Source organism: Poecilia reticulata, chromosome 13 (assembly GCF_904066995.2).
Source record: "Poecilia reticulata chromosome 13, P_reticulata-male-v2, whole genome shotgun sequence".
NCBI lineage: Eukaryota > Metazoa > Chordata > Actinopteri > Cyprinodontiformes > Poeciliidae > Poecilia > Poecilia reticulata.
Genome location: NC_088842.1, coordinates 8787099 through 8800171, shown reverse-complemented (window position 1 = coordinate 8800171; position 13073 = coordinate 8787099). Strand labels below are relative to the sequence as shown.

Sequence of the window (13073 nt, the reverse complement as noted above, 5' to 3'; positions counted from 1 at the left end):
TTTCAGGTCTTTTCCTTTTGTTTCTTGAACAAGTGGAGACTGCTTCAGCTTGTCGTGATGGCTCAGGAGCTCAGGTTACAATTTAATTTTTGTTTTGTTTTTTTTTTCTAAAAAAAAAAAAAGAAATTGCTTTAATGTGTTAATATCTTTTCTTGCCTTTATTAAAGTAAAAATGAACAGAAGTAAAAGAAACGTCATTCTGAAACAAGGTTTTCTAAAATATTCCCCCAAAACAAAACAATATAAAGTTTCTTTACGTGATTAAGATAAAGTACATTTTAATACAGATTCCAAACATAGAAATGTTTTCTTTGATATATATATATATATATATATATATATATATATATATATATATATATATATATATATATATATATATATATAATATAATTGAAAACAATAAAGTGACCATGCTCTATTGTTTTTGTCTTATGTTAACCCATGTCTGATTTTTTTAATGTCACATTTACACACCTAGCAATAATTCAACAAGTCACACAACTGGAGTCTGCACCATTATTTTAATTCAGTTCATTCAGAGCAAGCTGAGGATACAAGCACAAAAAAAAAAAGAAAAGAAAAAAAAATTGAATCACAACACATCTACAGCCCGTATGATGACATCGTCACTTCCGTCTGGTCCGAAGCTGCAGCGGTCCAAACCCCACGGCGTGAAGGATGAGAGAGGTAGCACCAAGGTGTTAAGAGTGCAGAGCAGCACTTCTGGTGGTTGTGATCTTAGCGGGCAGCAAGCTTGAAGGAGATCAGACACAGAAACAAGCTTTCCAAATCACACACGCTCACACAGAGAAGCAGAAACTGTCAGCAGCATTTCAAAGAGCTGAGCTTGAAGTCCTGGCCCATTCCTTGCCCTTAAACACCTGGAGAGATCGGCCCGTTCACTAAGATAGTTTCTTCCTTTTGAGACCTTTGTGTGTTGTTTAGATTATTTTTTTCTGAATGAGCTCAACTATGTAATCACAACTTAGAGGAATGTGTGGAGGCCAACGCCACAAAATATAGAGTTTTTTCAGAAACCAATCAAAGGATCCTGTTTGCATTTAGATCGAAAGAAACATTTTTCAGAGTGAAACCATAAATGCCGGTGTGGTTATTTTACAGCAGTACCAGCCACTAATCAATGGGACTATTAGTTAAACGTATGTCTCGTTGTGAACAGAATCTATTCCTACTCATGCATTATACTTGAAAAAGGTATCTCACCTATACATTTATCTTTAAAGGCTCCATTTACAAGCTAGAGTGCAACTGTGACCGCGTACAGTCTGCCACTCAACCAAAAGAAGGGTCTTGCATGCAAGCTGTAGCAATTACATTACAGTTAATTGAATTTCCCCAACAACCAATCGGATTACGCCAGATATCACCCGGAACAATGAAATAAAAACCAGGACCAAACAGCGGAGGCACTGTAAGTAGGAAACCAGAAAAAAAAACAGAGCTTTTTACAAAAAAAAAAAAAAAAACACTCACATGATACATCACGGAGGAAAAAAGAATCTCCTTGACGTATTTTTTTTAATACAATGATGTCAGTAATCATCCATTCAGAGAGAAGAAAGAAAAGCCCTCTTAGACATATTTCAGTGCTGTGTAAAAGTCTTGAGCCATCCCTCATTTCATTACACCTTCGTCACACTGTTGTGTATATGCCTTGCACTTTAAAGCTGCATAAATACATGAATATATTATATTTGAGTAAATAATGTTCACCTTTCTGTGCTTCTGATACTGTAGCACACATCTCCAGCAAAGAGCCTGTCTCATAATTTTCTAACGCATCAAAATGATGATACGTTGTTATCTAAATTATATTTTATCTCATGCTATGACATGCAGACGGTCTGTCTGCGCCAACGAAGATGAATTGATTTTCACATGCCAGATGCTCGTAGTTGGATCTGTTTTTGATTAATTTGGCTTCGAATTATTAGGCTACTAAGGGGCACTCGTTTGGCGAGTAACGAGCGTCGGACTTTCAACCCAAGATGGTCAGTCAGTCACTAAGTATGGTAAAAAAAAAAAAGGTAACTTGCAAACATACATGATAGGATAAGAAACAGCATGACAGCAGCTTTAGATTTTGTTAGCATTGCACAAAACTTTCTTGAGTTCTTTAAGCAGGTTTGAGCAAACGTTCTCCAGACTTTATATCCATCTTTTTCATCAATCAGTGACTACTTTTTCACTTATTTTTTATGATACACCCTATTTGTCACTGTTTGTTTTCAAACTGACCCACAGATTATGTAAGACATAAAAAGTTAAGTTCCCTAAGTTAGGCAATTAACCTGTCTTGTGTTAACGAGTACCAGCCAGTGGAACAAAAATAACCGAGGCAAATCATTTTGTTTCTCTTTCTTTTGCTTTGTTCACCAGCATACAGCTTTATACAACAAAATCCAGGATTTTTTTGCACTTTGAAAGTTAAACTAAAGCATTTACAAGAAAAAAAAAAACAAGACTAATAATTGAATTAAAAAAAATGGCAATCAAGAAATAGGACTACTGAGAAAGGTGAGCTCCAACAAGGAGATCCTTGAAAAGTCTGGAGAAATATGGCTTGAAACCTACACAAAAGTTGGGACTGTTTTAAGGCAAAATTGAAAAGTAACGAGGGCTAGCTCTGGGCTTTTGTCACAACACTGTACAAGCACACTTATGTCTCAATTTTTTTTTTTCAGTTTAATGTCAAGTTGAACTCATATGTGCAAATTATGTGCTCAATAATAGAAAAGCTGTTCTGTGCGCCGGAGTACAAAGGAGTCACAAACATTCACACGTTCACACACGGTTTACAGTGAAATTATTTGCATTATCCTAAAAGCTCAACATCATTCAAATGTGATCCTACGTGTAAACCTGACAACAGGTGAGGAGATGAACGAAGGAGGAAGAAAATTATTTTCTCTGCGATGTCGTCACACCCCTAAAAAGTGTACGAGTTGAGCCCTTCCTAATGTTTGGCCTCAGCCAGTCTGTTGCTGATCTCTTTGCTCTTCTTCGTCACCGTTCCCTCTGGCGTGGCTTCGGGTGTGTTCGCAGACGGTTTCTTCTTGGCCAGGTGGGAACCAGGCATCTGCTTCTCCTTAGCTTTTTTCACCATCTTCCCGGTCGTTGTTGTCGGCGCCTTTTTTGGTTTGGTGCGAGACGTTGGTTTGTTTACCTGGAAGAGAGAAGATGGGTTTAAAAATTTTTTTTTAAAATAAGAGGATAAAGATCACAGCATTGACCTTTAGTCTGAAAAAAAAATGGGCTACGTTCACACGGCAGGTCTTGAGCCTCCAATTTTTCTGTGGTCATTTCATATTATCGTGTAGTGTGTCCGCAATCAGACTTTCTGTGTGAACAGTTTACGGCCCCAAACGCGCAAAAATAAAAATAAAAAATCGCAGACACTGTTTATGAAAATAATAATGGGTCTGTTGATCAATTTTGAAGTTGCTAAGCTATGGCAGTATTGTCACAAGATCATAACAAGATGAAGGAACGCAATAGAAAGAAGGCCCAACTAATGTAGAGAAATCTGTTTGAATGCGTAGTCTGTGTAGTGGTGGGATTGTCATGTGACGCACTTCACTGACTGAGACTTCTTTCATAATTTCACAATTTTAGGTCTCGGCCATTGTTTACGTCTGGATTTACCACGTCTGGCACCGAATCATGAAGCAGGCCTCACATCAATGACGTAAAAATCGCAGAAAATACGACGTGGCCGTTCAGTCCGCAGAGACTTTAGAAACTATAGAATATGGAAGTGGCACAAATTCTATTTTCTTAGTGTGGGAAAAGATTGTAGTTGGGCTGTTCAGTCGGATATTTGCAAAAAAACGATCGGATTTGGGTTGAATTTGCTTCCTGTGTGAACGTAGCGGATGATGTCTGGGTTTTAAACTGAAGCTAGAGCCAGCTGCTGTTTATCTTAGCGTGGTATAATGGTTAAAAATGGACAACCGAATAATTACTGTCATGTAATAACTACAAAGAAAACTTGTTCAGATAGTTACATGATTGTATTTTCAAAGTGGAAAATCTCAATAATAATATTTTGGTTTAAAAAAAAATAATAGACAACCTGCTTGAAATTTGGGGGATCCTGTCAATACTTTAAAGTTTGTGTTGTTTTTAGCCTAACTTCTGTGCTGTTGCCTGGAAAATATTGGCCAATACAAGAATCGGGCAATTTTTTTGTGACTATATAATGTACTCAAAGTTGTAATTTTTCCAAATTTTTCAATGTGAGATTATCATACTGCAAAAAACAAATCACTATAAGGCTTTTACAAAATAACAAGTAAAAAAAGAAAAACTCAGTTCTTAAAAAGAAAACAATGTGTTGAAATATTGATATCTAGTCTTATTTTAACATTTAGATTGGTGATTTAATTTTAAAAAACATATTTTACTCATTAAACAATAGCATAAAACTGTTAGGACAACATGCCCCTAGTCTTAGCCCCTTTGGTTGAAAACATTTCAGAGATTTTTCTTGTAGCCATCTTCCATCAGTCATGAAAACACAGACATGTCTGCATGTAAGTTACTAAGTGAATCTTTGAGTACAGCAAGATATTCAGCTGCTGGCTTTAGCTTTACATTTAAAAATTATTTTGGGGGAAAAAAGACATTTTATTCTTCTTCCTCAATATGAAAAAACAAACACTGAGCACATTGTTCAAAATGTGCCTAAAACATTATTATTATTAGACTAAAAATCACATTTTTGCATGCAATACATACCTTTTTTTTTACCCTTCCTCTTAAAATAATGTCTCCTCATGACATAGGTGATGTATATAAACATGTGGTTAGTGCAGTTAGAAAGGAAAAAGCACAAAAAAGTATTTGTGCCTTTCTTCCTACATAATGGTGGTTCATGCAGTCTCTTTTTTTTTTTTTTTTACATTTTTAATCAAACAACACATCAGAAATCTAATGTTAGTCTTATGGCTTTAAGGATGAAATACTGTAGTTCAGACACTGTTGGCGGTGGCAACATGTAGAGACCTAACAAGCAAGCTTGCAACTGCAGGTTGTTGGCTCACATACAGACTTTGGAATGGTGAGAGCAGAGAGCTGCTGAAAGCGAGCCACTGAGCGTAGTTCTGCTCTTTAGTAAAAATAAATAAATAAAAATAGCCTAGTGGAAGACCTTCCAGCTTCTACAAATGATCTCCTATAAAGCAAAAAAGTTGCAAAACATGCTCAACTTTTGTTTGAAAAAGTAAACTTAAACATCTAAATGATGACAGATGTCTTCTGGAAGGCTGCATCTGGTGGTAATAATGACGTTGTGAATAAACAGAGGCTAGTGCAAAGTACAGGCAACAAAGCTGCTAATCAGCCAACTGCAGATTAAAGAGGTTTCTCTGTGAAAAGCTCAACAGCAATAATCTACTCCTATTGTAATGTCTACAAGAGGAAATAAGAAAAAATGCTAAATTCAGCAGGGATTGTATATGTTTGCTTAATGCTGCAGTAAAACAAAAATAAAAATGTGTTTTTTACCTATTTGTCCAAACTGTCGCCATTGCATAACTTAAATCTGTCACAGCATAATATGAGACAGATGTGGTCCTACTGCTATCTGCAGCTAAGTGAGAAACAACCAATCAGAGCCAGGAGGAGGGTCGTAGCATAGCACAGCTAGGGTGTTCGCTAGCTGTGCAAGCTAGTTAGCATAGCCACAGATGATAGTAGATAAACAGCTTTCCTGTAACAGCTGCAGCAAACCGGCAATCATGAGCAGCGCTTACACGTGGGTGATTGACAGCGCTAAAACCCTCTTGCTCTTATTCCTATCTGTTACTCACTGAAGGTGTTGTAGGTCTCACTTTTCTGCAAGTCACTTATGCTAAATCTCCTTCAGCAAATGTTTCACGTCCCATCGGGTCTACAGAGAGGTGGGCTGGGCGTGGCAGCCAGAGAGGTGGGCGCAGACTAGGGTGCGCATGTGACTGAGAGTTCTCCAGCGGACTGGACTGGTGGCTAAATGTGTCTGAGGCTCGCCAAGGCCGGGATGCATTCCGGGCGTGAGAATGTGCGTGAGCAGAATGCATGTCTGCATTCGTCTGATCAACCCGGGGGTCAGTCTCCATGCTTGTCTGGAAGAAACAGAGAACACACCTGACTACAGCAGGTGGAGAGCAGAGCTGCTCTCCGTCTCTGAGAGGTCCTAGGAGAACGAGAGAGGGAGCGGCCACGTGAACAAACCAGCGTTACACACAGGATGAAACCAGCTTTACGCGTGCTGTGCAAGAGTTTTGAGTCGACCCCTCGGTTTGGTCAGTTGATTCAAGAAGCGAGACCTTTTTTTATTGTTTATTTTAAAGTGGCATCAGTCAGCGTCTGCATGTGTGTGTGTGTGTCTGAAGGTCTTTTGATTTTATTTGGCTGTTGTTTTCCCTCATTTGTCTTTATCAGCTGTAATCTGATTCCTTTGATGTGAGATGTAAAGAAACGAGGGATGACTCGAGACTTTTGCACTGCATTGCACATCAGTGAGTGTGATATAGGAAAAAAAAAAACTCATACACAGCACCATTCCACTTACCTTAAAATAACATAATCCATATTTTACACTTATCCTCTTTATTTTGAGTACATTTATTTTAAAAATCCCAATAATAAGCTTCCCACATAATAAGCTTTTTACGTGTAGTCCATTTTGAAGTTAACCTGACGGGGCTTTTACAGGATATAGGTCTGGAACATGAGAAACGTTTAATTTCTTTGATTTCAGATTTTCTTTTCTGGCACAAGCCAAAAAACTTATATGAAACATTTGCAAGGATTTTCAAATAGTTCTTAATTTAATGCAATCAAACAAGGTTCCAAGTGTCTGCGCTCTGACTGCAAATAATACAATTCTTCTCATAGACAATTTTTGACTTAGAAAGATTTGACCAACGAGAGTGTGTTCTCTGGTCTTGCCTGTTTTGAAGAATTGCTGAGAGAAATAGTCCTCTGTGTCGTTTCAAACTTAAACCATTTGGACAAAGGAAGTCGAGGGCTACAAATGAACTCTACAATATTTATTACATTTATCTTTATGGGATCGTCAACATGGGATTGTTGCTAACTTTTTTTTTGGAGTGGCCAGTCAGGGTTATGGACAGAAGGAGAGTGGAACACAAAAATTTCAATTTTATCTAAATTCCCTGACGTGTTATTTTGCGATGAACAGCATGACACAATTGGCAGAAATTGTGTCCTTTAGTCTTAAAGCTAATCTATGTACACTACGAATAAAGTGGTTCTAGTGAGAGTAGGCAGTCAGATTTCAAGGGTAGATGATTTTTGTTTAACTATTCAATGTGATATTTAGAAATTGTTGTAAAATATAAATCCAGTTTTAGGACATTTTTCATATTTTTATCAAAGGTGGAGATACGTATGGAAAGCAATGGGATTGTAATCCAAAGCACGGTTTGTGCTTTTGCAGTTAAACTGAATTGTCATTGTTTGATTTACTATTTCACCTTTTGTTTTAGCTATTCTGAAGCCTTGAAAAGCAACATACTTCGTGGAGAGAGTTTGGCTGGAAGAATATTGTAAGATATTTCAGTACACCAGCACAAAGAAAATACCAAGATACAAAATGCTGGAGGCAGTGCGGAAAAGACAGAGCGGGTCACTTCCATGTATTTTGGGAGTGTGCCTTCATGGTAACCTATTGGCAGGACGTAAAGAATTGTATGGATAAAGTACTGGGGGTGAATATTCCACTTACATTTGAGGATCTGTACATGGGAAGAGGGATGGAAAGGCTTACGAGAGCAGGTGATGGTTATATGTATAGGATTATGTTGATAGCAATCAAAAAAGCCATTACTAGGAAATGGCTGAAGGCAGAAGCTCCTAAAAGGGAAGACTGGGTTGACGTAATGCATAATATTTATATTATGGAGAGGCTGACGTTTTCCATCAGATTAGAATCTGGAAAATTTAAGAATTATTGGAGAAATTGGCAGGGTTTTATTTCACCATGGAGGTCAGACTTTATTGATTAATAGTGTGGTTACAGGAGCCCTTATAGAGCTACAGACTGTAAATAGTTTGCTTACAGTTCATTTCCAATGAGAAGAGAGTTAAAATTGTGATGACTTGGAAGAGAGGAGTGAGGAGAAAGAGGGAAAAGACAAACAAATATTGGATGCTCTCTTTATTTGCTCTGTTTTGTCTTATGTTTTTTCTCTTTTCTTTTTTGTAAATCAACAAGTGAATGGATAGACTGGATATTATCTAGAATGGCAAAGTTATGACTAAGGCAGGTATAGATAGCATATGCATCTTCTCTTGAATAATATGTATGTAACACTTGGAAAAAGAAAAGTGTAAAGTTTGTATGTACACTTGTATGGAAAAATTGACAATAAAGAAAATGGAAAAAAAAAAAAAAAAAAAAAAAAAAAAAAAAGAAAAGCAACATACTTTGTATGGTTAGGAGTTTATGAATTGCATTGAAGCCACATTGCTTGGTGAATTGGATTGTTAAGGCTTTTGTCGACCTGTCATTAGGTCAAAGCATGAACATGTTTCCTTTTGCAACCACAGGAAAATACTGTAATATGAGTAAGCCTGGCTACTTGGAGGACAGATAGTCAGATTTTGCAGGTTTGGGGGTCTCTCACCTTGGCCGGCTCCTTGCCCGGCTCGCTGTACAGGCTGCGTATCCTCCGGCGCTCCAGCAGCTTGTTGTCAGTGGCCTGGGCCTTCACCTGCTCCCCCTTGTATGTGGCACTGTAGCTGGTTTCCAGGCTGGTCTCCTCTCCGGGTGGTTTATACTGGGAGGGAGCTTTGATCGGCTTCACTGGTTTTACATCCTTGTACGCCTTAAACTCGGTCCTAAGAAGAACAGCAAAATCAACTTTTATAAAGGCGTTTCTCAAAACGGAGCAGACGGGACGTTAAAACCGAACCAATCGATGAAAGGAACTCCGTCATGAATTGGTAAAAAGTGCCTCCTCATCGTCGAGTAGATTTATGAGAGAGATACTAAACATTTAACTAATGTTTAACTGCAACTCAATGCTAATTGTTGTCCATTTACGAATAGAAATGACCTGTTATTAGGTTTTTTCTATTTATCTCTGCCTGCTTTTCCTTTAATGACTGGGTTTTTCATTTCTGCTTAGAAACGGCCTCTTTGCACTAAAGTCAGAACTTGATGTTTCAAGTTCTACTTTAAAATTTGTATAATCTAATTTCTCTGGGTTAACTGGATGGTAAATGCCCAAGTGTAGACCTGTGGATGGTTAGAACAGCATCTTTTTTCCTATATTCCCCAAAGACTTTGACAAGTAAATTGGGATCAGTGATTATTGAGGCAAAACTGTAGAACTAAACATCTGGAAGTCAAAACGTTTTCCTGAAATGAATCAGAAAGTGAGTTAGGCGTCATTAGAGGATGGCTTTTTTATACTAATCATCTTTTCTTTGGCTCAACTTGTTTTTATGTCAAACTTATCAATAGCATTGATTTCCTTTGGCAGGTTCTGATTGATGATTCGATAGTCCACTAGAATCATATTGCATTTTTCCTGCTCGTGTAATGCATTAAAGCTGAAAAATCCTACTTTTTCATTTGGTAAACAGCATGTTATATAATTTAAAAAATTTTTAACCTTTTTTTTTTTTCTTTTGTGGTCAACCTTTGTTACATTTAATAAAACCAACACCGATCATGTTGTACGCCTTGAAGCCCTTTGAGAGAAAATTGGTCTGTTAAAATCGAACTTTAAAGGAAAATGAAAATTGATGTTGGTCAAAAGACTGATGGGTGCTTTTCTGCAGAAAATGTCACGCACACACTCCGTTGCCTTCAGACCCTTTTACTAACCTGATTCTCTCGGGGTCAAGAGCATTGATTAGGTAGTAATCCTGGGAAGTGTAAGGCGGTGGTGAAATCGATGATGAAACCCTTATCTGTTGCAGTATCACTTGCTTTCTGGTTAGACTGAAATAGGAGACATTGAAACACCAAATATCTTTTCATGAGCTCCATGAAAAGATCATAAAAAGATATTTTTATGAAGATATTTTTATATTTAAAAAAATATCTTCGACACCAGCCCAAACAGTGAGGCACCAGGCTCTACCGTTAGGGTTAAAGTTAAAGAAAATCGACCGTTTGACCCCACTGTTCACTACAATGGAAAGCTACACTAAAGCCGTTTTCTTCTGAGTCAGTCTTGTGTGGTGTGCCATACACTGCCCCCTGCTGGCAAGCTAGAGTAAGATCAGAAAACATGTATTTAAACACATCCTTCCTCACAGGTTAAGAAAAAAATACTTTCAATAAAAATAAATCACTAACAATTATTTTAAAAAATTACAAAAATTCTGACTTTTTAAAATTTATTTTTATTTTATGTTGGCAATAAAATGAAAATAATCAAATATCCATTAAAGTGAAAATCATGCATTACGATCTACAAGAGATATTTTCACCAATAATGGAGCTGATCTGTTCTTAAAAACACTTCACCAGGAGATAATGTTATTGGACTGTAAGTTATGTGTTTTTGTCATATCAAAAACATGTCATTAGCAGAACTGCTTAATTGTGCGAGTTTCAGTTAGTGTCCAGAAAAGCCATGCATAACACAAAGTCCTACAGGAAGGGAAGCACAGTTAATATTTTAGTAAAATAATTAGCAAGATAGTGATAGGAGCTGTAGATCATGTCCAAAAAAAGGATTTGGATGCACAGAAAGCAGAGCCATTGAAGCTAAATGTATTTTTTTTTCTGATACTGAATTTACTTTAATTACAGATTATAGTTTACAATCAATAAACATGTCTTTGCCACACAGGTTTAAGTACAGTTTGTGGCTGCTTAGGTCAAAAAGTACTTGAATTCACAAAGTGCAGGTTGACAAACCAGTTGCACATATAATAAGAAAAACATTATTAGTTATTTTATCAGTCATACTTCAACGCTAATTTCATTATTTCTGCTGGTCCTTCATTTCAGGCATACCTTTAAAAAAAATTGTCAATAAATCAACAAGTAATCACTGTTTTTAGCAGTTGATGGCGAACGTAACATAGGTTGGCCGCTTCCTAAAAACAAATGATCTACTTTAGCATAGCATATCAATACTAAGTTGATAACAGCATCAGATCGATACTCTCATGGTGAGATAGTTTCAAATTCCCTCTTGAAATTTTATTTTATTTTAGGTATTCTAGCGTCCCAACTCTAAGTAAGATTTGGTTTCTCAAATTATAATTTTATAGATGCACACAAATATGTTTTGTTTTTCTGTTATTTCCGTTTATTATGTTAATATGCTATTAAAGTATTTTGCAGACACCTTCTTCCAAATTTAGTATAAGGTTTTAACAAAACATTTTAAAGGAAAACCCACAAAAATAAACACCTAACAGGAAAAAACAGTTTGAGGTTGTATCAAACTTGAATAAAAAGCATCGGGTCAGTATCGTCGTGGCGTTGTATTTAATTGCTATATCGATACCACAATATGAAGTATCGCACACCTCTACTTCAAACTGAGTCAACGGCTAAAAAAAAAAAGACATCATCATGAAAAAACTGTACTAATTCAATTTTTACTTCATTGATTCAGGAAATAAAGGACCACACCATGTGGTGATTTTAACTCTTTGTTTACTTCCTGTTAAATTCTGAACTCGGAAGCTCTACAGGATCACTATGCAAAAACTAATTTTTAGAATATACTTTTATTTATTTGATCAAATTTGTGACGTGACTGCTGTGTTAATTAAGCGAAACCCATTGTGTCGGTTGATTTACTGTCGACGCATTGATTGTTGTATCTGTAAATCAAGCTGTAAGGAGGTGGGCCCAAAGTAAAATTCTGCATGGTTCCTTCCTAGATGCTCGGATTTTCCCCACATACGAGTCTAAAGACTTCCTGTACCCCAAGTGGAATATGTTTTATTCCCATATAATGCAAAAATCCTATCATGCGTGAAAGGGTTACAGGATATAAGCTCCAGCTTCGTCCCGGCTTACCCTCACACTCTTACCTGTAGCTGCTAGAAGTCGACATGACCTCCTTTATCTGTCTGTTGAGAGCGTCCGCTGCGGCTCTGCCTCTCCGCTGCTCTGCGCTCACCTCTGCGGGTCCCTCCGTCTTCTCTGCCGCTTTCCTCTCCGCGGACTTCTCCCTCCTCGCCGCCTCCTTTGACTCCTTCTCTTGAATCTTCTCCTCGATTTCGCTCTTCTCCACGCCGCTCTCGCTCTCGCCAGCTGCTGCTACCGCCGCCGCAGCCGCCGCCGCCGCGTGCTCCAGCTTGGAGCCGGCGGTGGGACTGGGCTTGGGGATCCACGGGTGGTCGTTCTTCCTCGGTATGGGCCAGGGCTTGTAATCCTTCTGGTACTGAGTCTCGTTGCTGAACGGAGCCGGCGGCGGCTGATACTCGTTCCGGGGCTTGCAGCTGGGCTCGGGGCGCACTCTCCACGCCTTGAAGTCTTGGCGCATGACGGACGCAGCGGACGCGCCGTCTTTGGCCGCTGCGGCACCCCCCGCCGCGGGCGGTGCCTTGGCGGCCTCTCGCTCCTCCGGATGCGGCTGGGTTTCTATGGCAATGGCCGCGGCCTTCTTCTGCCTGGGCTGCGGGTGGTGGGGCAGGTGCTGCACGTCGGCCACATCCGAGTATTTGGTGAAAACCAAAGGCACCGCGATGTCCGCCTTGTCCAGCTCGGTCCAAAAGCGGTTGATGCAGCAAGCGCGCGTGATGCACGGCCAGGCCATAACGCTCAACCTGAAGAGGAAGCTGACTGGAGAAGATGGGCAAGGGGAGGAAAAGGCTCTATCCGTGGACAAACGCGCAGAGAGGAGGGAGGTAAATAATAATAATTAAAAAAAAAAAAAAAAAACCGCGCGACGTTCGATTCTAAAGTCTCCAATTCTACAGTTCCCCTTGAACAGATCGCCTCCTCCTGCAGGGTGCTCGGTCTTGGTGAAGTTTAAGACTTTGGGGCTAACAGTGGAGTGAGCATCGCTGTCTGGTTGCGCATCAAAGCGACCCCACCCCACATTTGTGTGATGCCCTGC

At 38.7% G+C, this 13073-nt stretch overlaps 1 protein-coding gene across 3 annotated transcripts; it reads right to left on the bottom strand.

The window, feature by feature from the left end:
• Window positions 1–505: 505 nt before the first annotated feature.
• On the bottom strand, window positions 506–12770 carry map6b (microtubule-associated protein 6b). 3 transcript variants are annotated; one of them, XM_008425048.3, is made up of 4 exons: window positions 12043–12770; window positions 8658–8871; window positions 6151–6199; window positions 3067–3190 (listed from the first exon to the last, which is right to left on the bottom strand). In XM_008425048.3, exons 1-3 carry the CDS (start codon window positions 12768–12770, stop codon window positions 6155–6157), a joined length of 987 nt encoding a protein of 328 aa, XP_008423270.1. In that variant the 3' UTR covers window positions 3067–3190; window positions 6151–6154. The 3 variants fall into 3 exon arrangements, with proteins under 3 accessions (XP_008423269.1, XP_008423270.1, XP_081470498.1); XM_008425047.3 differs by lacking the exon at window positions 6151–6199 and having other exon boundaries at window positions 506–3190; XM_081614372.1 differs by lacking the exon at window positions 3067–3190 and having other exon boundaries at window positions 6149–6199.
• Window positions 12771–13073: the final 303 nt, after the last annotated feature.

Bases quoted from the DNA above. Each gene is read 5' to 3' on its own strand.
- map6b (XM_008425047.3), bottom strand. From the start codon at position 12,770: ATGGCCTGGCCGTGCATCACGCGCGCTTGCTGCATCAACCGCTTTTGG. The intron at 8,872-12,042 runs GTAAGAGTGTGA...TGTTCTTCTTAG, and splicing joins TCGACTTCTAGCAGCTACAG to GACCGAGTTTAAGGCGTACA. The intron at 3,191-8,657 runs GTGAGAGACCCC...TCTCTCTTCCAG, and splicing joins CGGGCAAGGAGCCGGCCAAG to GTAAACAAACCAACGTCTCG.